A 25928-nucleotide genomic window follows, 5' to 3' on the forward strand; every position below is an offset into this window, starting at 1 on the left:
CCACCAATGATAATAATGATAAAGGAAATAACACGGGAAGAGAATACAACACCTCAGCACCAGCTGACCGATAACTCGCCCCCCAAGCCCGACCAAGCTCCGACCGATACCTCCTCCAACCCTGCAGTCTCCCAGCCCTTCCGGCTCACTCCCAGTTACATCCTGGGCATGACGTGCTGTGGTATGGAATACCTCTTTGGTCCGTTTGGGTCAGGTGTCCTGTCTCTGCTTCCTCCCGGCTTCCCCTCCTCCCTGGCAGAGCATGAGACTCACAAAGTCCTTGGCCAAACCAAAACATCGTTATCAGCTCTGTTCCCGAGCTGAAAGTCAAAACACTGCACTACACCAGCTACCAAGAAGGAGAAAAATGACTGCTACTGCTGAACCCAGGACAGATGCGCACTGATGTGATGTGTTCATTGAATTAATACAATTTTTATTTCTTTTAAAATCATGCCTACACCTCACTGACTAGGTCTTCCACTTTCATGCATACTGTGTCCAAACCTTTGTTTTCCATGGTCTTATGTCAATAGGAGCAATCACTTATTAAAGTTTACTTTGTAGCAAAAGCTTATTGTGTTAAAAAGAATGGCAAGTACTTGAATGAAGACATTTATGCTGCACTTATGTGAGGTACAGCAGAAAAGAAACCAGTAATATTCTATTTGCTAGTTTAAAGTACCACCACTTATGTGTAATCAGAGGGTTTCAGAATCCTATTTACACAAGCAAAATAATAAAAATATTCACATTTTCTATAATTGTTGTGTGTTAAAATGATGTATTTAAACTACGTAGTACGTTGGCTGAATGCATGTAAGAAATACAGCACTTCACTAGCAAGTTGAAATGTATTCTTGTAAAACTGATTTTATGTCTTATGTATAAAGCTACAGAATTTTCTAACATTAAGGCCAACTTTTCAATGCTATTAATGGCCAGCACTCTATTATTTCAATAGAGAGCTGGTTCTTCTAAAATAATTTCTCACACTATCAGCATGGTTATTTTCTTTTTAACGCAATCTATTAGAAGGTAATTAGATGCAATTCAAGAGACAGTTCTCCATTCACCAGACAATAAGAACATTTTGGAGAAGAACTTTGCCTACAGATATGTGTGTGTAATGAATAAATGAATAATTTTTACCAGATGACAATAATATATTCTATATTGTGCTGGGGCACTTACTTATAAAACAGCCTAGAAATGTCAAACATTTTGATATATAAGCTCTTACTGAATTTTAGTTCTCTCAAATCCTATATAAATTGATGAGAATAAGTCCTTTACTTCCATGAGATAAAATACGTATCACCCCTCAGGGAGAACTTAAAGAAATGCGTGGATAAGAAGACTGGAAAAGGTGCTTTCAGTGTCATAATTGATCAGTTGACGGTACTGACACCCAGGCACCAGCTGCCTGCTGATCTAGATGGAAATCAGTGTAATGAATGTGTAGGGGAATTATTTCAGGCATTTCATTTAACAATAAGTAGCTAAGCTATAATGTATTCCAGAAGAAATTATGCTTCAAAGTTGAATAAGCACCTGATTATTTTCACTTAAATTATTTTAAGGAAAGTTATCTAAAACAGAAAATCCCATCTTCTAGAACTGCAGGTTAATAAAGGTCTTGGACTTTCTTCAATCACACCTTAATAATAACATTAGCTTGTGGTGATTATAAGAACTAAATTTTCCAAGGCCAAATTCCTTGTAAAACATTTCAATTTCATAGCCTGGAATAAAAGCCCAAGTTTTTTGAAAAATAAGCTAAGTACTAGGGGTTCCACAAGTAAGATAGACCTCTTGCTTCTCAAGGGAGTGAGATTCACCAAGAGGCCTTATGTTAAAATAATAATAATAAAAAAAATAAATCTAAATGTATATAACAGTGTGTCCAAGTGATTCCTATTAGATGTTTCTTCTGGGAATTTCTCTTTTGTGGGATCTGGAAGTTAGACGAATAGATTTTTCCACCTTTGGCAGAAACTGACAGCATGTCCCACTGCAACTGGCATTCCAGTTGTGAGGCTGAAGATTGTTATGCCTTTTTCCCAATGTCTTTCTAAAATGTTCCTTTCTGATTCATGGAAATCCTTAAGCAATATATTTCATTGGTTTCACTTTGAGATAAATGGATCCACTATTTTCCTTCTTCTAAAATTTTCTGAGACAGATATCAGCAATAACCTTAATACTTCTCTGAATCTTATATTCTTTTTCTTCTCTCTCAATGAATCAAAGTGAAATAGTTTTAGAAGCTGTTCAGAACATCTGACCATCTAAAGACCTAAAAGCTGCAAACATGCTGAGCTGCAGAACACATCAATTTATTTTATTAAGATTAGAGCCCAAAATAGTCTTGGTACTTTCCAAACACAGAGGCAGCACCTGTCTTTGACTTTGTGTTATTACTATGAAAAAATCCATGACATTTTGTTTGAGATTTTCTCATATTTTTTTCAACTTTAAAATGTTGCTCTGGCATGAAATATTTTTGCAGGTGAACACAAAAACTTGCTGAATGTTCTTTTTTTTTTTCCTAGCATGTTAATGAAATAGAATGTGAAATCATGATGTTTATTTTCTTAATGACTATGCTTCAGGTAATTAATTCATGTAATTTCTAGGTACTGGATATTTCTTTGCATCAAAGCTTATGTTGTAAAGATAATGGGATTAAGTGGTATGTAGGTGGTATAGATTCTGGAAATGCTGGCAGTGTGTGTTCATGAAGCCTTCTGTGGCCTGCAGAATGATGGAGCTCCTAAATATATCTTCCCTTCTCTGCTTAGGTAAGCAAATAAATGAAAAACAAAACATGCAGATCTAATGAACACTGTAAGAGCTCCCTGCTCTAATCTACCAGGAGATCCCAGTAGGAACAAATACTTCTGTTTTTAATAACAAAAGTTTGATTCTACTTTCAGAAATGCCTGTAAAGCTTTAAGTTTCAGCAGATAAATATTTATGTCTGAAAGGGAGAGCTTAGACACAAAACCGGATTGACTGCATGTTTAGCATTTATCTGTGGCTTTTTTGTGTTTTCAGTCCATAGCTGAGGAGTTTAAGTGTGCCCTCTGAAAGCAGTCAGAAAACATTTAGGGCCAGATCATTGCTGTTCTGAATGTGGCTACAGGAAGAGCACGCACACATTGAACATCTCCAGAAGAACAAGGAGGCTACTGTCACAACTCAGTGACAGTCTGGTCTGGTCTGACAGTGTGTCTGGTCAATGGGTAAATTGAGACTGTTCGTGCAACTTTGTCTGGGTGGTCCTGCAGGGTTTATTGCTTCGGCTTCTTCCTGTACCTGCTACTTCCTTCATAATTCAGCACTGTGGGAGGACAAAGGCTGCAAACTGCTTCTTGAAAAACTATCATGACCAATTGTTACATATTTTTCAGCAGCCAAACACATTTCTAGTACTGAATAAACAAGCCCCACCTTCAAAGTAATGTTAAGACCCCCGAGGCCCAGCTACTTTGTTACTATTTGCTCATTAGCCTAAAACGTCTGCTCTTTTGCTTTCTCTCCTCCTCTCCGTTCTTTTGAAGGTGATTGCTGCAAGGAACAGAAAAAGACCTTCAGAAGGATGGAGGAAACTGAAGGAAAAGAAAAAAAAGGGAAATATCACACCCTACTGTGAAGTTACCCTGAAGTTACCTGGGGTTTTTGGCAGATACAGAGAATCAGAAGAAAGATCTGGCCACAGATATTATTTTAGCTACTTTTCAATTCTGCATATCCTGTGCAAAAATAATGTTACATAAGTGTACAATTCCCTGTACTTTATTCAGCCAGATTAATAGTGGCCAGTAGTATAAAAATAGAAAGCAGTTACCTGATCTGAAACCAGCGGACACATTTATCATTTGGGGTCCTAATGTTTCAGTGTAATGAAAGGGCATCAAATGCTTGGTAAGACTATGGAAATATTTTAATACCTGATAGTTCATGCATGTGTCAAAGAAGCAATATACAATGCATTCCCAGGACTTTTTTAAATCAACTCAACTATGTGGATAAACTTGTACCTTTCACAATCATAAATCTTTTCTTGCTTCACATTTCCACTGCAGAGAGTACATTTTTGCAATAAACTGTGCTGGTTTTGTTCTTGCTGATTACAATCTCTCTTTGGGGAAATACCAGTTTACCTATACGCTCAATTTTGCCCCAGATACATCATAAAAGTGCTCCTGCAGACAAGAGAAAAAATTACATGCGCTTATCAAAGTACAAAAATGGACCTTCTACTAAAATCAAATCCCTAGACTTTAATTTTGGTGAGCATTGGATTCACAACTTGTCTTTGCAGCTGAAATAGAAAACTGGTAAAATGGTCTCTCAGGCTTTTGGAAGAGAGACAGAAATAATCTTATCTCTGTACCTTCCCTGATGGTCTTTTTAGCAAGAATCTCCCAAGAATGCTCAGCTAGAACATACTTCAAAGAAATGACTCCCTTAATCATCACACTAAAATGTGAAAGATTTGGGAAGTGTGGCAATATTTTCATCAAGAATGTACTTGTAGGAAATTACTTTGTTAAGTAATTGTGAATTAACCTGTTCTCCCTGTTCTCCTTGCTCAGATGCTGGGGTTTCATTTTTTTGAACACCACCTTTAAAGCAGCTATTAAGAAAACAATAGGACCACTCACCTAAAATAATTAAAAAGTAAATCACTGCTGACACCAAAGTGTATTTAAAAGCAGCTGCAGTTGATAAGATGGTTGGATTTTTGTCCACAAAAATGAAAGGCATGCAGCCACGTGGGACCAATAACACTGGATGATTTATTGTAGGAGAAATGTGCAGAACAAATCAGTAGAAATGTGGACCTGAAGGCAGAAAAAAAGAAACTGTGAATGGTTAAGGCTTTTTGTACGTTCTTGTGCAGCTGAAGGAAATAGTGATTAAGAGAGCAGTCTTTGAGAAGAGCTGGTACAATTTGGTCTGTATTCCTGGTCAGGAAGAGAGAGCTACTGAGAGCAGTTTAGAACTTCTTGTATCTGTGAAAGGTACAAAGAACTATATGTAAAGCAGGTGAAAAGAAAAAAAAAGAGAAGGGTACTAATCACTTTGGTAATCTGATCATACCTTATGAAGTGTTAAATTCAGATTCACTTGGACATGCTTATAGTAAGTAGTAGTTTCCTTCAAAGAGAGCCATAACTTAAGAACTAAACCAACATTATTTGTGAATAGTATCTGCACTTGCAAATGTTCTTGCCTGTTGTATACAGCAGTTCTGACTCAGAAAATGAATAATTGGTAAGATGTAAGCCTATGAGCAATTGGGATCATTCCAGATCTTTGTGTGAGAAAGGTTTACTTTCATCTGTAAAAGGAGGTGAATGTTTCGGAGAAATGGAAGCTGAGTGGTTAAGAGTATTAAACGTTGGCTCAGTAGGCCCAGGCTGTGTTCCCAGAGTTTTCACAAATGTTTGTCCTACAGGAGAAAATTTTACAGGAAGAAATAATGCTCAAAATTTAAGGTAATTCTGAAGTTTGAACATATCCTATGTTTAATTAACTGGCTGGGTGGTAGGGAGGAGAAACCATATGAGACAGCAGGAACTGTTCAAAACCAGGGAGTAGTGGATCTTGGTCCTCAGACTTTGAAAATATTTTGTAGGTTTTCCTGGCCCATCAGGGTATATCTTACTTGAGACTGGATTTCTCTTTTCCTTGACTGTGTGATTTCTTTCTAGGGCTTAATATATTTTATTTCATTTATATAGTTCCTGTGAAATGTTATGACTTCTGTGTTGGTTCTGGCACAGCAAGTAGCACTGTATGAAGTCTGTTGGTGAACAGAAAGCTTTTGGAATTACAGTTGTCGAGACAGGATGGAGTGGCGGAAGGTCATTTGCTTTCTGAGTGGGGTAAAGATGGAGGAGGCTGAATCAGTAGTTTGAGGTATTATTTTTGGGGAGTGGGTGTGTTGATTTTTTTTTTTCTTTTTTTTTTAAAGCATGGGTTATAAAGCAATTACTCCAGAACAGGATAAGATATAACATACTTCCAGCTTTGTAGATGGTATTTGAGGAAAGGAATTGTTAAGCATTCTCATCTGTCTTCCTCAGAGAAGCAACCTCATTTATAATGCTACTGTAGTTAGGTGCCTATTGGAAAGACTCACTTTCATTCTTCAAAGCCAACTACGTGCCCTCTGAGGGTCTGGTTTATAGCATGCCTTTTACATTGCTTTTACATGGTCTTTGGTTTTGTGAAAGATGTGGTTTGAAACATAGATTATCTGTTTGATGGTGTCCTGGTTTCACAGAGTTAGTGTAGTTAAAGTATTTCAGAGACAGCTTGATCATGCCTGCTGGTTTAATTAATGTTTTAACCACAAATTCAAACTGACAGTCCAGATTGTAGACAGTGCCATGGTTGCATGTAATTACTTTGATTATAGAGGGTGGCTCTTCAAGTCATTCACTATCATAGAACAAGCTTGGTGTCTCCACCTTTACTGTGGATTAGCAGGTTTCACTTCTTCACAGTTACAGATGACACCAGTGGTGGTGTGATTGTCACTCTTACTTCTCAAGGCACGCTGTTGTATCACCATAGTACTGCTGGAAGTCAGTGAACATGCTTGGAAAGAAGCTTTCTGAACCGAAAGTGCTTTATTGCTCTGCTAACTTTGCTGTAGTTTTTTGTGTCTGCACAGCAGTGCAAATGATTTACGGGAGAGCTCTAGAACATAATCATTATTTAAAAGCATTTTTAAAGTCCTTGAAGCAAGGTGCCATGAAAATACAAAGTGCTATTAATTGGCTCATCAAGCTTCAGAGAATGCCACAGTAACTGCGTATTTAATACCCTTTCAGCACTTACTGTGGTACACCTCTGCAGTTCTGGTGTAAGTGAACATTTCCATCAGTTTCTTTCAGCATACAACTGCAGCATCAGGGGAAGACAAGATGGAACGAACCTGTGCATTTTACAGGCTTTTGCATTAGGAACATGAACACTAAAAACATTCATCCTGATTAGCCAAAGGGTGATGTATCTTTAAAGTTACTCCAGTCAATAGAGTCCAACTACTGGCTTCCTAATGAGACGTGGCATTTACCATGCTTTGCTGCTCTGATTATTAACCGCTTTGGAAGCTTGCCCTGCAATAACAGAGCAGTTCTAGTCTCTTTAGAGATCTGTGAAAAGAAACAACCTGATTTTATTTTAAGGGATAGAAAATGACTTTAATAAAGTGGCTTAACACCTAGAGTTAGGACTTCAGTGGTACCAGTCTACTTTTGTACAAAATAAAGAAGGGAATAATGTTTGTGTTCAGTGGTCCCCTGGAAATCCCCCAGCAAGAGGCTGATATGGGAGGGGACTCCAGGGAAAGGAAAAAAAAAGGATGAAAGAAAATAAATATCTGCACGCAGTATCCCTGATTTAAGAGAACTGAGAATGATTCTAATACTGTACAGCTCAGATCATGGAGTTCCTAGGAAAGAACTTAAAGGAATACAAATGAGATGATCACAACAGAAATATGTGCTTTACCTCTGGAATGAGAAGTGTGCTATTTTTTTTTGTTGGCTCTGAATATGTCAGAGAATATTCAAAATGCCTGTTTCATGGCATAATAATGTGTTGTGTCTTTTCATGATGACTAACAGCTAAACTCTAAAATTTAAACCAAATTTCAGCACATAAGCTTCAGAGATAAGCATATAAATATAATTACAAATCAGCAAGGGATGTACATCACAATAGTAATTTTTAGCAGTACACACAGCTTTAAGGTGCATCTCTACCAGTTAGTGGTATTTTACAGCTAAAATGAAGATACTTGCATTTTCCTGACCTTACTGCAGTGATTATCGCTGTTTTCTTATTATTAGAATTAATATTGCAGCATGCAAGATCAGAGTAATATGTTGAGTACCCTCTTTTAAGGAACAGCCCCCGTCCCTGTTCCTTGATTTAGAACAACACTGATCATAAAATAACTATATGAATGATATGCTCAGCAGTTGGATGTCCTATGGATTTCCAGAGTCCTTTAGGGATGTTCGGTAAACAAACACATTTCTTCATGTCTGGCTTATTACAGAGACAACATCACCCATTTATCTCTCATTACTAAAGGCTGACATACAGCACTGTGGCTATAGGGTTTAATTCATGTTTCTCTGTTTTATTTTTGCTATTCTAAGTAAACAGCTAGAAACCAAAACATTACTTTCAACAGTGGAATTATTAGTTCTTCCCTGGTATGTTAAGTACATCAATTGCAGATGTCATTTTAATAGCATCTCCTACTGTTTTTAAAGCTGTAATCGTATATAATTCATCTCTCATATATTAATTCTGCTTGATGGCACGTGTAAATTATAGCCATATTAACTGATCTAAAGATATCTGAGGCTCTTAAAGCTCCTGTGGGCACCAGGTAGGGAGATAACCTTCACCTGACTTCCCTTTCACTATTCTGAGGGAAAACTTAGTGCTAAATGGCTTACAAAACCAAAATCAAAACCTCATAATACCATTCCCAACTGTGTAAGTGCTGGAAAGCCATCAGAGATGGGAGACAGTGTTGCCCAGCTCAAGCCCCTGATCTTTCTGAAAAGTGATACCAGTGACAAGATGACTTTGCTGGTCAGTCTCAGTTTCTGGATTTGCCTCCATTGTTGTGGATGGAATGATGCACTTCACTCACAAGAGAGAAGCAAGGATATAGTTCAGTGAAAAAATGTGAGTTAACTGAGGCCAATGGTAAATGAAACTGGTTTAACAGGCAAAGTACACTTGGTTGTGTACTGCGTAGAGGATAGGGTCAGACAGAACTGTCAGGGACACCCTCCTGTTGCATCCTGAGGGTCAGAAAGACCCTCTTGGGTCCTAAACTCCTTTTCAGAGGGGAGTCTAGTAGCAACTGCCTTTAGACTTATTCCCAGACTTGGTGAATGGTTTATGTCTAAAGGATTATATGTGCACAATCTATCCTTCCCTTATATCATATATCTACGATTTTGAAGTTTCAGTGCTCTTATTCCCAATTCACTTACTATCTGACATGGTAAGGAGTCTTTCAACCTCAAGAAGTAACCTTGAGAGGGATCCCTGCTCAAGGGGAGATCTAGCATGCAGCCCACTGCCATGCAGGAGACCTCAATGGGCTCTGGGTTGTCTGCTATTTGTGGAGTAGGATGATTGGGTTATATTCGCATACTAGACATATATCAGTTGTAGCATGCTGTACTAGTCCTTGGGTGTTGAGCAAAATTTAGAGCCCTTAGCTATTGTGGTGTTACCTATCACTCCAGAGTCCAGCTGAAGCCAGATAGAGTGGGGAGCACACCACGGCATCCACGTAGCATCTGCCTAAACAAGACCTTTCTAAAAGTATACAAATCCACGCTGAGGAACAGGACAGGAGTTCCCTGTCTGAAAAATAAAAGCTGTCAACTGTGAAAGCTAATCCTGCCCACAGGATGGATAGTGCAGTCAGTTTCCTTCTCTCTCTGTCCCAGCATACCAAAGTGCAGAAGCAAAGATGAGAAAACTAATGTACACAAGCAGAATCGGGGCTATCAGATGTAGCTGCTGTCTGTGGAGAGCTACGTAGATAGTCTTTTGAGTCACACAGGTGTCGGCTGAGTTGTTTTTCAAAGGCAAGGGAGTTGCAAAGAAAGGAGGCGGCAAAGGCAGCCCCAGTGGGAAAAATGTCAACATCTCCATTCCTTGGAGAAAACTCTGACATTCCACTTAAACCCCTGCTCTCCAAAGTCCTGTCAGAGATTGAGATGACTGTATTTAAAATCTGAGACAAGTGTGATTTGGTCATTAAATTCTGAGCCAGTTAATGCCAAAGCATAAACCATGAGACTGCACAGTGCCAGAGAAATGGTCCAGGAGGGCAGCAACCTGTTTGTCATGGCAATGGCTGAAAGTGTAGGGGGAGAGGAAGAGGTGAAATTGATTCTAAGAGAATACTGCTTTGCAGATTATTAAAAATGTAATTCATGGTAGGATCTTCAATTCCTTAATTTGTTTAAAGGCTATATTTTTTTTTTTTTTTTTGTGGGCTTATGTATTTTTTGAGGAAAGGAATGGTACAGGGTGGCTTAGACACATCTTACTGAAGGGATATGAAGCTGTTATGATTGCCTCTGTACAGTAGTTAAAGCGCATTTAGAATACTTCAGTTGTACATTCTGAATGCAAAAAAACACCTAACCCCAACATTGATTTGTCAAACTACCATCGGGGTCAAGAAAACTTACCTCCTGAGCTAATTTTATGGTCTTCTTTAACATCGTTTGTTATTATCCAAAGAATTGCTTGTGTTCAAGCTACTATCTTTGAGTAATGTCAGAGAGCAGCAGCAGGATGAATAATAGCGATATCTGGAATCTTACTGCCGGCATTTGCCAGAAAACGGGATCTTTCTGTCCCCATTCTCTGGGCTTCTTCTCAGAGCAGGCCTAGCCTTCTCCTTAGGTTTTCTGCGGATACTTAAGCAGCTGGAGCTCACAAATTCATAGCATGCCCAAGAACCTGTCTCAGTGCTTTCATTCCTGTCTGTTTTGAAACTATTTGAAAGAGTCTGAGAAAAAAGATGTTGTAGTTACCTGAACATGGATATGCTGAGTGAACCTAATGCTTTAAAACACTTTTCTCATTATCTCCAGTGAATGCAGTGTTTGTCTTGCTGCTTGCAGGTTGCCATTCAGGTGCATACATCTGCTTTATTATACACAGAATGCCTTGGTGTGTTGGATTGGTTTGTGGTTTTTTTTTCCCTTCTGTTTCTTTTCTGGTGTGCTCATGTATTTCGAAATCATTTGTAAATTTAAAATAACAGTAGCTTTATAGCAGTTAGGTATAGGTTTAAAGGCTAGTTTAGTCTAGAGGATTGATGAAATTGTCAAGCTAGGACAGGAGGAGGGCAAAAGGGTATGGGTTGGATAAACCTATTAAGAAGAGCGTGGGATTTACACCACTTACAATCAGCTTGAAAGTCTAGTTTAATTTCCTACCTTAAAACCAATCATCCCTAAGGGCAGTGAAAAGATATTCCCTTGTTTCTGGTAAGTAATTTAGGACTCTGTAATGTTCCTGTAGTCCTAAAGACAGCAAAGCATTCTAAGAATTAAGCAAAATGTGGAGTAAAAAAATCAACGTGCAGTCAAGAAGTGGATTCACAAGAGAAACCCTTTTCTACAAAACCTGCTCAGCCACAGAAAGTACTTTGAGCATAGCTAGGGCTCATTAACACAAACTGCTAAGCTTTGTACTATGCAAAAATGAATTATTGCTTTATTGGGACACCCTACATTATGTAACTGCACCTTAATGGAAATAAAATAGAGCATATGATTTCCAGTGTTGCCATTAGCAACACTTCTGTTATTAATTTCAGCCTACATTCACCTCCTGAAACAGCCACTTCATCGAAAGAAAACCCTGTGGGACAAGTAATGCAGAAGGCTGTTAATGCAAAGTGAGTCAGTGTTTTGGGGTTATATACTAAGAGTAGCAATAAAGAGTAACAAAACTTCTTTTTAATTCCCATACTAGTAATTTTTAATAAAATCAGGAATTACAATTAGTATAATTCCCTTTTAAAAGCTTTTCTTAAGCATACATTGTCAGCTAAAGTCACCATCCTGAAACTGTAGCTTCAACGTATATTTCCATAGTTCCTGGAAAATATAGACAATATCCACATTTCGGGAAAATTCTCAGCCTGATTATCTAACACAGAGTTTTTTCTTTGTTAAAGTGAATTATAGAATTGCTAAGTACAGGAGAGCTTTGCTGTACAGCTCAGTGATTCAGCTGGGACTGTCTGAAGCACTGGTTACATGCTCTTCTGAAATGGAGATGGTTTCGTCTCAGTTTGTTTCAGTTGCATCCCAGCAGTATTTTCTTATCTATCTCAGCCCTGAAATCTTAGAATTACAGAACGATTTGGGTTGGAAGGGACCTTAAAGCTCATCTAGTTCCAACTCTCTGCCACAGGCAGGAACACCTTCTACTAGATCGGGTTGCTCAAAACCCGGTCCAACCTGGCCTTGATTGCTGTCAGGGATGGGGCAAATAGTGCTTTTGTAATTGAGTGGATGTTACTAAAAGTCTGAAAATTCCCCCAGGTTTTCTTATTTGGTGAACTAAACCCCACGGATTTTGTATTCCCTGAAATGTCATTACCCATTTTTTGAAGAAAAGAAATAAGACGTTTTAATTAAAGACATTAAAGAAAGTATTTGTACAGGAAAATACTGAATTTGTATGTACTATGACCAAACAATGGCTTTCATTCAGGCATGTTTATATATCTTGTAATATGTGTTGTTTTCTCAGCTGCCTCAAAATAATGGTCATGAACATAGAGAAGTCAAAGTAAAATGGGCAAACACAATTCTGGTATAATTCCACTGACTGAAATGTGTTTTTGCTGTTGCTTAAAGTAACCCCAAGTCTGTGATCCTTTAACTATAATCTACATTAGGCATAGAATTTAACAGAATTTAGAATTTAATTCTGGACTTTTTTTTTTATTTTTCCCCTTCCAAATGAACTAATTTGTGACTAAAAGCTTAACCTTTTCAAAAATGCTCTTTCTTTTATGGAATGGAAAAAAACCAGCTTCTGCACATTCTTTCATAAAAAAGTCTCTGCATGTTAAAAAGAACAGAAAAACTGCATCTCAGCACTGAGGCTCAGGGCAACTTCAGCAATCTCCTTGGCTGCACCCACAAGAAAATAGATGTGTACACTTCACTTATAGCTTAAGTAGAATCTAACTACATGTACTTGAAATTAAAATTATAGTGCTAATATCTTTCTAGCATTAAGAGGTTGTTACATGAAAAACAAAATCATTGTCCAGAGCTCAGAATTCTTCCTTCTCCAGCAAGTACCCTAACCGTGAGTCTTGCACTCTGGCCCCAAAATTGAAACCTTTTATTAGGCTGTGGTAGTTTCATCAGAATAGATAGCAACATCATCTAGGTAGTCTTTCACTCAGCAGCAGGGACAGTTGAAAGACAGTCCTAAACATAAACCTTTGGTAGAAAATTGGGCCTATATAAAGGTATGACCACTAGTAGAGCACTGTAGCAAACACTGTCACCATTCCTAGTTTAGAAGGGAGGTGTCTGCTTTCAGAAGTGATCTTCATGCCATCAGTTCCAAGTAAACATGAGCTTTTATCAATGAATAAGATGCATCAGCCCATAAGAGGAATAATATAAGCAACCTCTTGTCTTCAGTGCTGAACCCTAAGGCTTCTTTGTAGCCTATCTGGCTGCTCAAAGTGTGCAAACAGATGTTTGTATTGTCTGTCAAATATTTCCTCCTAACAGCACCTTTTAACAAGGTATCTAACTATATAACGTATGTAGCAACAAGAAGCCAAAAACTGAGTCTTGAAGAGTTCTGTTAGTCTGAAACTATTTCCAGGAACTGAAGAAGTGCTAGGGATACCGAATAAATGCTTTTCACATCCTGAAGTGATTTCTATGTGTCTGCATAGAGTGAAGGTGGAAATAATGTCTATATATTAATCACAGAAAACTGATTGGCTTTTAAGAGCACACAGCTATGCCCCCAAAGCACTATATCATTTTCATTTTCATAGCATTTGATTCCCCACAGAAGACATATTGTTCATTATACTTCTTCATTCTCATCTTATCTCTTCTTCAATAACAAATTATTTTTTGAGGGCAAGGATGATCCTGCAGTGCAGATGTTATCTTAAAAATCAGATATGTAGGTTTGTTTCCAGAAGATGCTCAATTAATCATCTGTGAATTGAGAATAATGTTGCTTTTTCTACTTTCTAAGAATCTTGTGAAAAGGAGTCTACTGTGGATATTACAAAGATGAGTGTTGTAGAAGGAATTAAATGTTCTCTGCTCTAAAACAATGGAATGAATGCCAAACGGTGGTGTGAATTGAGTGCATTGAAGCTCTGTCTCAGAACAGGTTTTTTTCATTCCCACAGTTGACTGAATCTGACTCTGATTTCGATATCAGATAATACAGTCACGTGTTTAGCTGAACTGAATCAAATAATTATTTTGAAGTGCTAAGTGATCTGCACACTAACATTTTCTAATGTAATTTGGCACACATAAAATACTAGTAATAAGAGACACTTTTTAAAATAAGTTCCAGTTCAGAAAATATACTGATCACATCAGTTACCAAAAAGCAGCAGGAGCACATGAAACAGTTTATGCAGCTTTTCAGATCCTACTAATCTCTCTTTTATTCTAAAGGTATTCAGACAATGCTTAAAACTTCAGCTGAAAGCTTTCATTACTTTTTTAACGGATGTTACCCTTTAAGAAAGTTGCTTTAAATTCCCTTGGTTGAGAAAAACTTCAAATCAAATTCCATCTTCAGTGCTGCTTTTTTGAGCTGTATCCCACTTTCTGTTCTTGAAGATGAGGAAATGTTTTTAATCTTTTGTGAAGTGCACAGCTGGATGAACTAATTTAGCGGTGGTTTCACACTATGGGATTCTATATTTGTTGCCATTTAATGCCGTTATTCTGTGTGCATGTTCATTTGTACATTGCAGGAACAAATGGATCTAAAGTAAGTGATTAATTTTTGCCAACTTGAGGACATCAGTAAGCCGGCTGTATTAGAATGACATTGGCAACTTTCTGAAATCATGCTATTAGGACTTTTTGGAGGACAGCACCTTCATAAAGAACTGCTGTTGAGTCAACCACTCGCCCCCAACTTGAAACACAAATATAGAAAGAGGATCTGAAGAGAAGGAGAATTGATTGCTATTTTTGCACGTGTTAATGTAGGCCAAATCCAAAAAATATTGAAGTCAATCTAGAAACTACTTTGGGTTCACTGGACTTTTTGAGCATATTCTAGGCATGTAAAGAAGCAGTCATCCTATTTCAACTGGTTGTGTCGAGGCTGCCAGTGGCATAGCACAGCGCTGTGCTCCCTTCTTAGCAGAACCTGCACTCTGTTGCATGATACCCATTTGCACAAACAAAGCTGAGCAAAAACTCAACTGCAAATTCCCAAGTATCAATTCTGTGATTTGTACTAAAGGATGAAACTGCCTTAAATGAGAAAAGGAAAGAGGGTTGAGACTTTTTTCCTGTGTATCTCTGTAAAAACTGACAGGTAGTCCAGATTTATTCTTTGACAACTTCCACATGCACAAAGGGCACAACACAGGCTTGAAAACTCTGTAAGCCCTTTCCTGTTTGCCCTCCCCATCCCCCCATCCATCCCACACCCCACCCCCCCACCCCCCCCCCCCCAGGTTTATTGTTGAAAGAGATGTGTATCAGACTTTACCTAAAGGATTTTCAACAGCTCCAAGCAAGAGGTTCGGTGTCCTCTTTAACTTGTTCTGACATTGTAATATTTGACACTCCATCATTTTGTAAATGATGTAGTTTTCTTTTTAAAAATCTAACAGTTCCATTACTTGGGAGTCATTGCTTCCCAGCCAAATACATAAATGATGACACCTTGCAACATACAACAGTGAAAGATTCTAGATCTTTTTGCCATATTTTGACATGAATCTGAGTTTGTTTACTTCAAACATAAACTTTGGAAATATGAAGAGGAAAGAAAAATGAGTTCAAATGTAATACAGCAAAGAAACTTTAACTAAAATTCATAAACCCTGTATGCCTCTACAAAATCTGTGCAATTGGATTTTCAAGGCAGTTGGATTATATCAACCAGTTACATAACATTAATCTGTGGGTTTCTCTTCAGGCATTTTGTATCCTCTCAGTTTCTCCCATCTGCCAGTAAATTATAGCTGATGCCAGCAAATCCAAGCATCAGACCTTTTCTACGAATTGTTCATGAGGCTGTGAACTTGTGCGGTGTGTAACATCTGTTTGCCTGGCCTCTTTGAGTTTATCGTGTTCCCTTAGGAATGTGGAGGTCCACTGGAGGTAGAGGAAGGTCACTGCTGTGCTGGATGAACTCTGGAGCCTGCTCCCTTCAGAACCTGGAGAGAGACAGGCTGGTAGCACCACGAGTGATGAGGGGAGCTGTGCTGCCCAGGCTGCCACAGAACTGACACCCAGACCTCATGCACAGTTTGCTGGATTGTTTACAAGGACATAAATATTTGTCCAAGGGAAACTCCTTACTGTACAAACCATCTACTGAGGTGTCTTCCTATTACTGAATGTAGTAGTAGATACATACTGGCATTATTGTACACATTATATTTTAATTTGTTTTTAATTTTTAATTATTAAAAATTGTATGATGGAGGTGACTGAATAATTAGAATATCAGTCTGGAGTAACAATTATTTAATTCAAGTTGCAGCTTAATCCTGTATAATTGTTAAGGATCTCTAGGTACCAAAAATGTGCATTTTCATTCCAACAGAATGCTGGATTCTGCATCTTTGGGTTTTGGTTACTGTTCAGGTCATGAATTCAGCTGTTGCACCTGAATCTTAACCTCCCTTAAAAATTTTGGGATGTCTGAATGCACCCTGCTCTGTTTATTTCCTTCCCTCTGCACTTTCTCCAAAGCTATTACTTAGAGGTCATTTACTCATCATCTGCATTTTTAGTTTGAATAACACTTTTAGTTTGAAAATTCTTTCAGATATGAGTGATTTGAATGTCAGTGACATAATTACTGGCTTGTATTAGATAAGCAGTGTATTATTTTAATAAATGTAACCATCTATGCTCATAATAATCTTCCTTTGGGATGTACAATGCGCATTTAATAATTTTGAATGCAGATGTGTTTTCAAGGCAAATAACTGAAGGTCGGAGTGGCTGCAAAGTCTTGAGATGCTGAAACAAGGAAAATTAAAAGTTAAGGCAAATTCCATTGACAGAGAAAGACAAGTAAAGTCTTATAACTTCAGACTTTTAACTTCATTAATTTATCAGTTTCCTTTTACATTACTTTGAGGGGAAACCTGTCTTTTGCAGGCATGGAGGTAAGAAGATTTCCATAGGTGAGCCTGGACGCGCATGATGCCCTACTCTGCTGGGTTCTGCTCAGGAGCAGGAGCTGGGCAAGGGTTGTGCCGGTAGCTCAGGCTTCTGCTTCTGGCCCAGAGCCTGCCCCAGGGAACCCAGCTGCCCACTGTGCCTCTGCTCCACTCATCATAGTGTTCTCTTCAGTCCCACTGCACTAGTAGTATGGGAATTTGATTAAATCTTTCTATACTCACTTGCCTTTATAGAGTCAGATTTTCATCTAATGTAGAATAGGCTTTGGCAAAGCAGTAGTGTTTATGAAAGGGATTTTCAAGCAGTGTCTTATCCGTTCACTCAGTCTGAGTGAGAGGTCATGTCACATAAATATTCCCAAGACTAAAAACTCTCTGTGTTACAGAGCGGGTCTATCAGCACCATAATTACCCTGCTTTGGTTAAAAAGAGAGAGCCAGATTATACTGGGAGTGGTAGAAACAAACAGCAAAAATTATTTTCTTTAAACAGGGGTGTATATGGAGCTAGTCTGGGGTATCAGAGCTATTGCTGTCTAGCAGGAAATGGCACTATTATCACTAAACTGAAAGGTCAGCTCTGCTGGAAATGCCAATTACTGGTGACGTATGGGGTGGGTTTCTTAGTGTAATTGGGGTAGAAGTCATGTGAGTGAACTGTAAACTGTGTGTTCCTCTCAGTGATTTACTGGGGTGGATTCCTCAAGGAGATGGGGAAAATGCATCTAAAAACTGTGATAGATGTCTTCTGGGCATCAGAGCCTTGTTAGTGGTCCTGCCTTTGTCCTGGGTTTATTGTGCCAATATAAAGTTTAAAACTGCTGATGCAGGAATTCCTACAGACTTTAGGAAATAATCTTTGTACAATGCTTTGCCACACTGTGGGCTTCCACAGATGGCTGCTATATTTCACACTGTAATTTTCATGTGCGTAAATGGAGAGCAAACACAAAGTGCTATCCATGGCTTTACCTGGAGGAGATTGTAGTGCATCCACCATGGATTTGTTATATCCTCTACCCAGATAAGGATAATAAATAATATATCATACATGCTCACATGTTTTGTTAGTTTGCCAAGAGCAGCAGAATCTAGTTTTTGTCTCCCTCGTGATCTGTAGATCTGTAACATATTAAGAGCTATTTTTGTGTCTTTGTTTTTTTTTAACCTGGTAAATTAAATTCTTCTGGTGACAAGGGTTGTTGGAGAGTCACAAATTTGACAGCCCAGGATATACTTTTTGCCACTAAACTACTACATGTGGACTAACAGCCCAGCATACAGCACAGCTACCTCTTTCTGTGACAGTGTTACCAGAACAAGGCTCAGCTTGGTAATATTATCTTGGGGTATTTCCCCATTACAAAGGTTATTGTCTTATTTATTCATGTCATTGTGCATCACTCTGAAACCTTTCCCTTCAGCTCATGATGCAAAAATAACATAGTCTCTCACTGCTAGTGGTTTAAGCTCTCTTTAGTTCCTGCAGAAAAGAAGGCTGCACCCAAAATCTCGCTGCCTTTGCTTGCCGCTAATCAGATTACTCTTGTTATAATATTGTCCCAATCACTTTCTTTTCTCTTTTTACAGAGCGATGAGGTTTTAACAGTCATCAAGGCAAAAGCACAGTGGCCTGCCTGGCAACCCTTAAATGTGTAAGTAAGTAGGGAATAGTAGTCTCAGTTAATGGGCTGCTGTAAACGCATTGTCTCATAGAATCATTCACTCTTGCAAAGAAATAATCTAAAAGTATTTTGATAGATGAGCTTTTTCATCCCCCCCCCCCCCCAGCTGCTTTTTTCTGTCTCTCCTCGTCAGCATCTCCTAATTTTTTACACTGACTCTTACAGCAGAAGAATTATCCCATGGAGTTTGTGCCTTTATTGAACGATTATGTTTATTCAATGCTTGTTCAAATACATGTTGTACTCCTTACATATAGTATATTGTACCATCCTGTGTCACGCGCCGTGACAACTCTCTTTGTCAATACGGCAAATCCACAATCCACCACTGAAACACTTTTAAATGACTAATTCTTTAAAATGCTTATCTGAAACACTCTACAATAGCATCATGATCCTGAAGGTAGTGTAACTATGGTTGTTTCACCAAATGAAACAGCAAACTGGCTTCCCAGTATGCTGACTCCAGGGTTTCTGGCACTCACCCGAAAAGAGGAAAAAACTCCTCTCAGGATACTCTTGAGTTTACTGGTTGTCTTTTGAGGGGGTGGGTGGTGGTTCCTGCATAACTTACCTGTTCTTGGCCCAAAGTTCATGCTCATTATCCAAGCCCACATGAGTGAGACTTACAAGAAATGACTAAAGGTGAGAACCCAGTATAAGGGGACACCCCACTGGCTGACAGTTGAAGTCAGTCCTTGGAGAAGCAGGGCAATTAGTCTACCACAAGACTGTAAGGACCAGGTAGTCCTGTTTCCTCTGTAAAAAGTATAAGGGAAGCAGTTAGTGGAACACTGTGTCTGTTTTGTCATCTGTATTTCAGAAAGTTTGTGAAAATTTGGAGGTTAGTCAAAAAAAAACCTGCAAAAGAGTTCAGTTTTCAGAAAACATCCCCTACCGTAAGAGGCTTAGGAACTCTTAAGCAGCTTAGGGTTTAAGCTGTTCTGCTTATCCCCTCCCCCACAGCTAAAAGGGAAAAAAAAATAAAGAAAGGGTGAGGAGGTGAGCACAGCTTAAATAGTGAAGAGATTTCTGATAGCTGATCCCTCTTTAATCTAGAAGAAAAAAACCCAACTGTGAAATCCCTCATAGCGTGGAAGCTAAGGAAATTTGTGACAAGGAAATTCTCAGTAAAAATATGGGAAAAAGCTTTAAGAGTGTGACTAACCTTCAGAGCAGTTTACCTGAACATGAGATGGATTTTCCATCACTTGAACGTATTTTAATCCTGAGACAGAGCTGTGAGCTCTGCACAGGAATTGTGGCGTAGGCTTTTTTTGGCTGGTGTTATGCAAGTGGTCACTCAAGGTGACAGTAATGGCATTCTTTATTTATGGTCTTATTCCCCTGAAAGTGCCAGTATTTGGATTTGGTAGTGTTTGAATGTTGTAGTTGTGGATAGCAGTTTTTTCCTTTCTGCCTTCTTTCTATTCACTCCAAACTAACACTTTAAAATGGAAACTTCTGTCCACTTCTCTGTTCTGCTACAGGGAGGTGTCTGACTGAAACAAGTCATTTATTTTTTTCATTTCAGTTTCAGTTACTTTCCAACCATCATTTGCATATGATGTTTCTGTATCAACGTGAGCAGTGCTAATAGGAATTAACAACTCTGGGTGCTAGGATGCCAGCACTGGACCACCGATGCTTTGGCATTGACAGGAAAGCAAATTTGTACTTTGTTCACAGAAAGATGGAGAGAGGATATCCTGCTCCAGAGTCTCAATACATCATCTTTCAAATGCACTGAATATATTACATAACAAAAATCAAAGCTAATGAAAGTATGTTGCCCCTCGTCATAATACCTACTTTAATATATCATTGTGAAACTTCGCAAAAAAATTGAGAGTGAACAACTTCAGATACTTCCTAGGCATATTCTTTCACAGATGTGCCTGCAGACATCTTTGCAACATACTCCAGATGTTATTCCACTCAATTGTTTCTTTTTCTATCTGGTAATTCTCACCTTTCAGGAATATAAAAAAGAATAAATCTTGGTGTTTGTGTTTTTAAATGCTGTGTCAGTGTTCCCCTAACAAATGTTCCTTCACTTTACAGGTAGTGTTAGATTTTTGGCTTTTAAAATAATTGCTTTTCATAATTTATCATTATGCCCTTTTTTCTTTTTTTTTTTCCTGTCGTGGTTTAAACCCTAGCCAGACAGCTTGTTCACTCGCTCCCAGTGAGTGGTGCTGGGCTGACAGCGCTTGCCTTGGCGGGTTGGTGGCAGTGTGATATAGTCAATCTGCCAGGCCTCCCCATATTTATACTTCAACCATCGTCCTCCATACCAAAGAGGCTTTAACCGCTTGGCTTGTTTAATTGCAGCACATGTTTCACACTCATGAATAACTGGGCAATAGTGTCCATTGTTAAGTCCACCCCTCGATCACGAGCCCATCTATATGTTGCATCTCTGCCCTGATAGCCTGAAGCGTCATGGGCCCACCGGGCCAAAAATAATTCACCTTTATGTTGCCAATCTAAGTCCATCTGAGCCACTTCAATCTTAGCCGCTTTATCCACTTGTTGGTTGTTCTGGTGTTCCTCAGTGGCCCGACTCTTGGGTACATGGGCATCTACATGACGTACCTTCACCACCAGGTTCTGCACCCTGGCAGCAATATCTTTCCACAGTGCAGCAGCCCAGATGGGTTTACCTCTGCATTGCCAGTTGCTCTGCTTCCATTGCTTCAACCACCCCCACAGGGCATTTGCCACCATCCATGAGTCAGTATAGAGATAAAGTACTGGCCACTTTTCTCGTTCAGCAATGTCCAGGGCCAGCTGGATGGCTTTCACCTCGGCAAATTGACTCGATTCACCCTCTCCTTCAGCAGTTTCTGCAACTTGTCGTCCAGGACTCCATACAGCTGCCTTCCATCTCCGATGCTTTCCCACAAAACGGCAGGACCCATCAGTAAACAAGGCATACTGCTTTTCACTTTCTGACAGTTTATTATATGGTGGGGCCTCTTCAGCACGCATCACCTCCTCCTTTGGTGACATTCCAAAATCTTTGCCCTCTGGCCAGTCCATGATGACTTCTAGAATGCCTGGATGACTGAGATTTCCTATTCGAATTCGTTGTGTAATTAGTGCAGCCCATGTACTCCATGTAGCATCGGTTGCATGATGTGTAGAGGAGACCCTGCCTTTGAACATCCAGCCCAGCACGGGCAACCGGGGTGCCAGGAGGAGCTGTGCTTCAATGCCAGTCACTTCCGAAGCAGCTCGATCCCCTTCATAGGCTGCCAGTATCTCTTTCTCAGTTGGGGTATAGCTGGCCTCAGATCCTCTGTATCCTCGACTCCAACAGCCGAGGGGTCGACCTCGAGTCTCCCCTGGAGCTTTCTGCCAGAGGCTCCAGGTAGGACCGTTCTCCCCAGATGCAGTGTACAGTACATTTTTTACATCTGGTCCGGTCCAAACTGGTCCAAGGGCTACTGCATGAACTATCTCGTGTTCAATTTGCTGAAAGGCTTGTTGCTGCTCAGGGCCCCATTTAAAATCATTCTTCTTCCGGGTCACATGATAGAGAGGGCTTACAATCGAACTGTAATTTAGGATGTGCATTCTCCAGAACCCCACTGCACCCAAGAAAGCTTGCGTTTCTTTCTTATTAGTTGGTGGAGACATTGCTGTTATCTTGTTGATCACATCTGTGGGGATCTGTCTACGTCCATCTTGCCATTTTATTCCCCAAAATTGAATCTCCTGTGCAGGTCCCTTGACCTTACTCCGTTTTATGGCAAAACCGGCTTTCAGCAGGATCTGGATTATTTTCCTCCCTTTCTCAAAGACTTCTTCCGCTGTATCGCCCCACACAATAATGTCATCAATGTATTGCAGGTGTTCTGGAGCTTGCCCCTGTTCCAGTGCAGTCTGGATCAGTCCATGGCAAATGGTAGGGCTGTGTTTCCACCCCTGGGGCAGTTGGTTCCAAGTGCACTGGACACCCCTCCAAGTAAAAGCAAACTGTGGCCTGCACTCTGCTGCCAAAGGAATTGAGAAAAATGCATTGGCAATATCAATTGTGGCATACCACTTGGCTGCCTTTGACTCTAGTTCATACTGAAGTTCTAGCATGTCCAGTATGGCAACACTCAATGGTGGTGTGACTTCATTCAGGCCACGATAGTCTACTGTTAGTCTCCACTCTCCATTAGACTTTTGCACTGGCCATATGGGGCTATTAAAGGGCGAGCGGGTTCTGCTGATCGCTTCTTTGCTCTCCAGTCTACGGATCAGCTGATGGATGGGAATCAGGGAGTCTCGGTTGGTGCGATATTGCCACCTGTGCACTGTTGTGGTCGCAATTGGCACTTGTTGTTCTTCAACCTTCAGCAACCCCACAGCAGAGGGATCTTCTGAGAGACCAGGCAAGGTGGACAGCTGCTCAATTTCCTCAGTCTCCAAAGCAGCAATACCAAAAGTCCATCGGCACCCTTTTGGGTCTTTGAAGTACCCTCTCTTGAGGTAGTCTATGCCAAGGATGCATGAAGCCTCTGGACCAGTCACAGTAGGGTGGTTTTGCCATTCCCTCCCAGTCAGGCTGATTTCAGCCTCCAGCATAGTCAACTCTTGGGATCCTCCTGTCACTCCAGAAATATAGATGGGTTCCACCCCTTGACAGCTTGATGGCATCAGGGTACACTGTGCACCGGTATCTACTAGAGCCTTATACTTCTGTGGGACTGATGTGCCAGGCCATCTGATCCACACAGTCCAGTAAATCCGACTGTCCCCTGCCACCACCTGGCTGGAGACAGGGCCCCTCTAATGGTCATCATAGCGTTGGACACTTAAGTCATGGTGAAAGGGATTATTCTTCGTTATCACAGGAGCTGGAGTAAAATCAGCTCTTCCACTCCATCTGGGAAACTGCTCACCAGAGACTGAAGCCGTAGCTCTCATGGGATGATCAGTCTTGGCCCTTGCTCCCCTCTTCAATTCACTCACCCGTTCCTCCAAAGCTGAAGTAGGTTTTCCATCCCGCTTTGTCATGTCTTCTCCGTGATCCTGCAGGTAAAACCATAGGGTACCCCGTGGCATATACCTCCTGTGTCTCCTCTCTCGAACAATAGGATGCCTTTTGTTAATAGCTGAGACGTGTGTTGGTACATGTGAGGAGCTGGATAAATCAGATAGATCGTCCCTCAATTGTTTGAGGTCCTGGGACAGTTTTTCCACAGCTGAGATGATGGAAGGGGTGAGATTGTCTTTGAACTCTGGGAGTTTACGAGCCATTTCATCCACTGTTAGTGGTACTATGTCATTCCAGGTTACTGTTGCCAATGAATGGGCATATGATGACGGTGCATTCCCTGTAAGTTTTTACCACATGGGTCGTGTACATTCAACTTCATCTGGATCTATGGGTGTATCCCCATTATTCGGCTTGATGTGATAGATCATCTCTACGATGGCTGATTCCCTCAGAGACTGGATGCCTTTGTCTATAGTAGTCCACTTGGCCGAACGACTCGTAACATCGTCCTTGTACAGAAACCTTTCTTTCACAGCTGCCAAGAGCCGCCTCCAAAGGCTGAGGGACTTTTTCTCTCTTGCAATTGCTTTGTCAATTCCCCCTTCTCTAGCAAGTGATCCCAGCTGCTTGGCTTCTCTACCTTCTAGTTCGTGACCATCGGCCCCATTGTCCCAGCATCGGAGTAACCAGATGATGATGTGCTCCCCTGGTTGACGGGTAAAATCTTTTCACATATTCCGCAGCTCGGTTGAGGTCCGAGGTCGAGAAGTTACCTCTTCTTCTTCTTCTTCGTCATGTGATGATGACTCCTGATCAGATGCTAGACTGGGTAGTGAATTCATTGTTTCTTCATTTTGCTTCACCCTTCTTGCCTCTTTTTTGCTTGTTCTCTTGTGTACAGGGGCAACCGATATTGGTACGAATTGGTCCTCTGGTTTGGCTGCAGTGATTATCACTGTGGTTTGAGTAGCAACTGTACTTGTTGCTGGGGGTGCTGCAGCTGCTGTGCTTGGAGCTGGGGTAACCGCGCTGTCTGTTGCGGTCAAAGTTTGAGCAGCTGCTGTACTTGCCACTGGGGTAGCTGCTCTGTTCATTGAGGCCAAAGTTTGAGTAGCAACTGTACTTGTCACTGGTGGTGGTGAAGCTGCTGTGCTTGGAGCTGGAGTAGCTGCGCTGACATTCTTTTCCTTTTGAAGGTCCTGGATAGTGTTGAACAAGGCCCTGTAAGCGCAGGCCAAGCCCCAGCACATTGCCATGATTTGTCCATCTCTGGTATGGCCAGAATGACCACACACCTCATTTAAGTGTTTTACTAATTCTCCTGGATTTTCCAGTTGTTCTGTGGTGAAATTCCAAAGTACTGGAGGGGCCCACTGACCTAGATACGTGCCCATACTATCCCACACACCCTGCCCGTCATGACTATTTCCTCAGGGAAAATCTCTCCGTCCTCCTACATCGTTGTTTGACCCCAGACAAGACCCAAACCTGACTCTGCTTAACTCTTGAAATCAGTCATGGGCAAAACACACTCTGTATGCGTGCTAGCATGGTGATTCCCATCACCATCAGCAAATAAGTCTCAACAGCACTAAAAGGCCATTCAAAAACTTCAAAACTCTCAAATGTAAATGGTCTGGGAGGAGGAATGGGAGGGTAAAAGGATGTCTCCTTCACAGGTTGACCACCCGAGAAGGAGAAAAAAGATGTGTAATTGCTAAGCACTTTTATTATATACCTCCCAAAGTATAAAGGTGGTGACCATACTGGGAACATAAGCCAGATCAGTTTCATGATCAATGATTCTATTGTATTACAAGTCATTACCATAAAGTACAATGGGACAAAATCCTTAGCCCAAGCCCCACACTTGAAAAACACTAACACAGCAAATACCAGATGGAAGTAAGATAGGATATACTGAAACTGTGAGATCAAGAGGAACAACCTTGAGAGCCAATAAATCAGCATTGTGACGAGTGACTATTAATCCAGTCAGATCTGTCGTTATCTCAACCCCTTGTGCCCCATGTTGGACGCCAAAAAGAAGTGTCATGGTTTAAACCCTAGCCAGACAGCTCGTTCACTCGCTTCCAGTGAGAGGTGCCGGGCTGACAGCAATCAAGGCGCCCCCCCCTTCCCAGGGCTCTCCCCTTCCCCACTCCTGGAGGAACGGGGAGGAGGATCGAAAGAGTGCAACTCCCATGGGTTGAGACAAGAACAGTCCAGCAACCAATGTACAACACAAATCACCACCGCTACCACCA

The 25928-nt window shown here is 40.4% G+C and overlaps 1 protein-coding gene across 1 annotated transcript in view; it reads left to right on the plus strand.

Annotated features, from left to right (window-relative positions):
- Positions 1-25928, plus strand: part of SPON1 (spondin 1) — a 195429-nt gene that overhangs the window by 139022 nt on the left and 30479 nt on the right. The window contains exon 7 of the mRNA XM_061462830.1: positions 18571-18635. Coding sequence (XP_061318814.1) covers positions 18571-18635 — 65 coding nt within the window. The remainder of the gene's footprint in view (positions 1-18570; positions 18636-25928) is intronic.

The sequence above is a fragment of the Pezoporus flaviventris genome, unplaced genomic scaffold, assembly GCF_033815535.1.
Source record: "Pezoporus flaviventris isolate CSIRO_AGI_PZ_B2104156 unplaced genomic scaffold, CSIRO_AGI_Pfla_v1 ptg000036l, whole genome shotgun sequence".
NCBI lineage: Eukaryota > Metazoa > Chordata > Aves > Psittaciformes > Psittacidae > Pezoporus > Pezoporus flaviventris.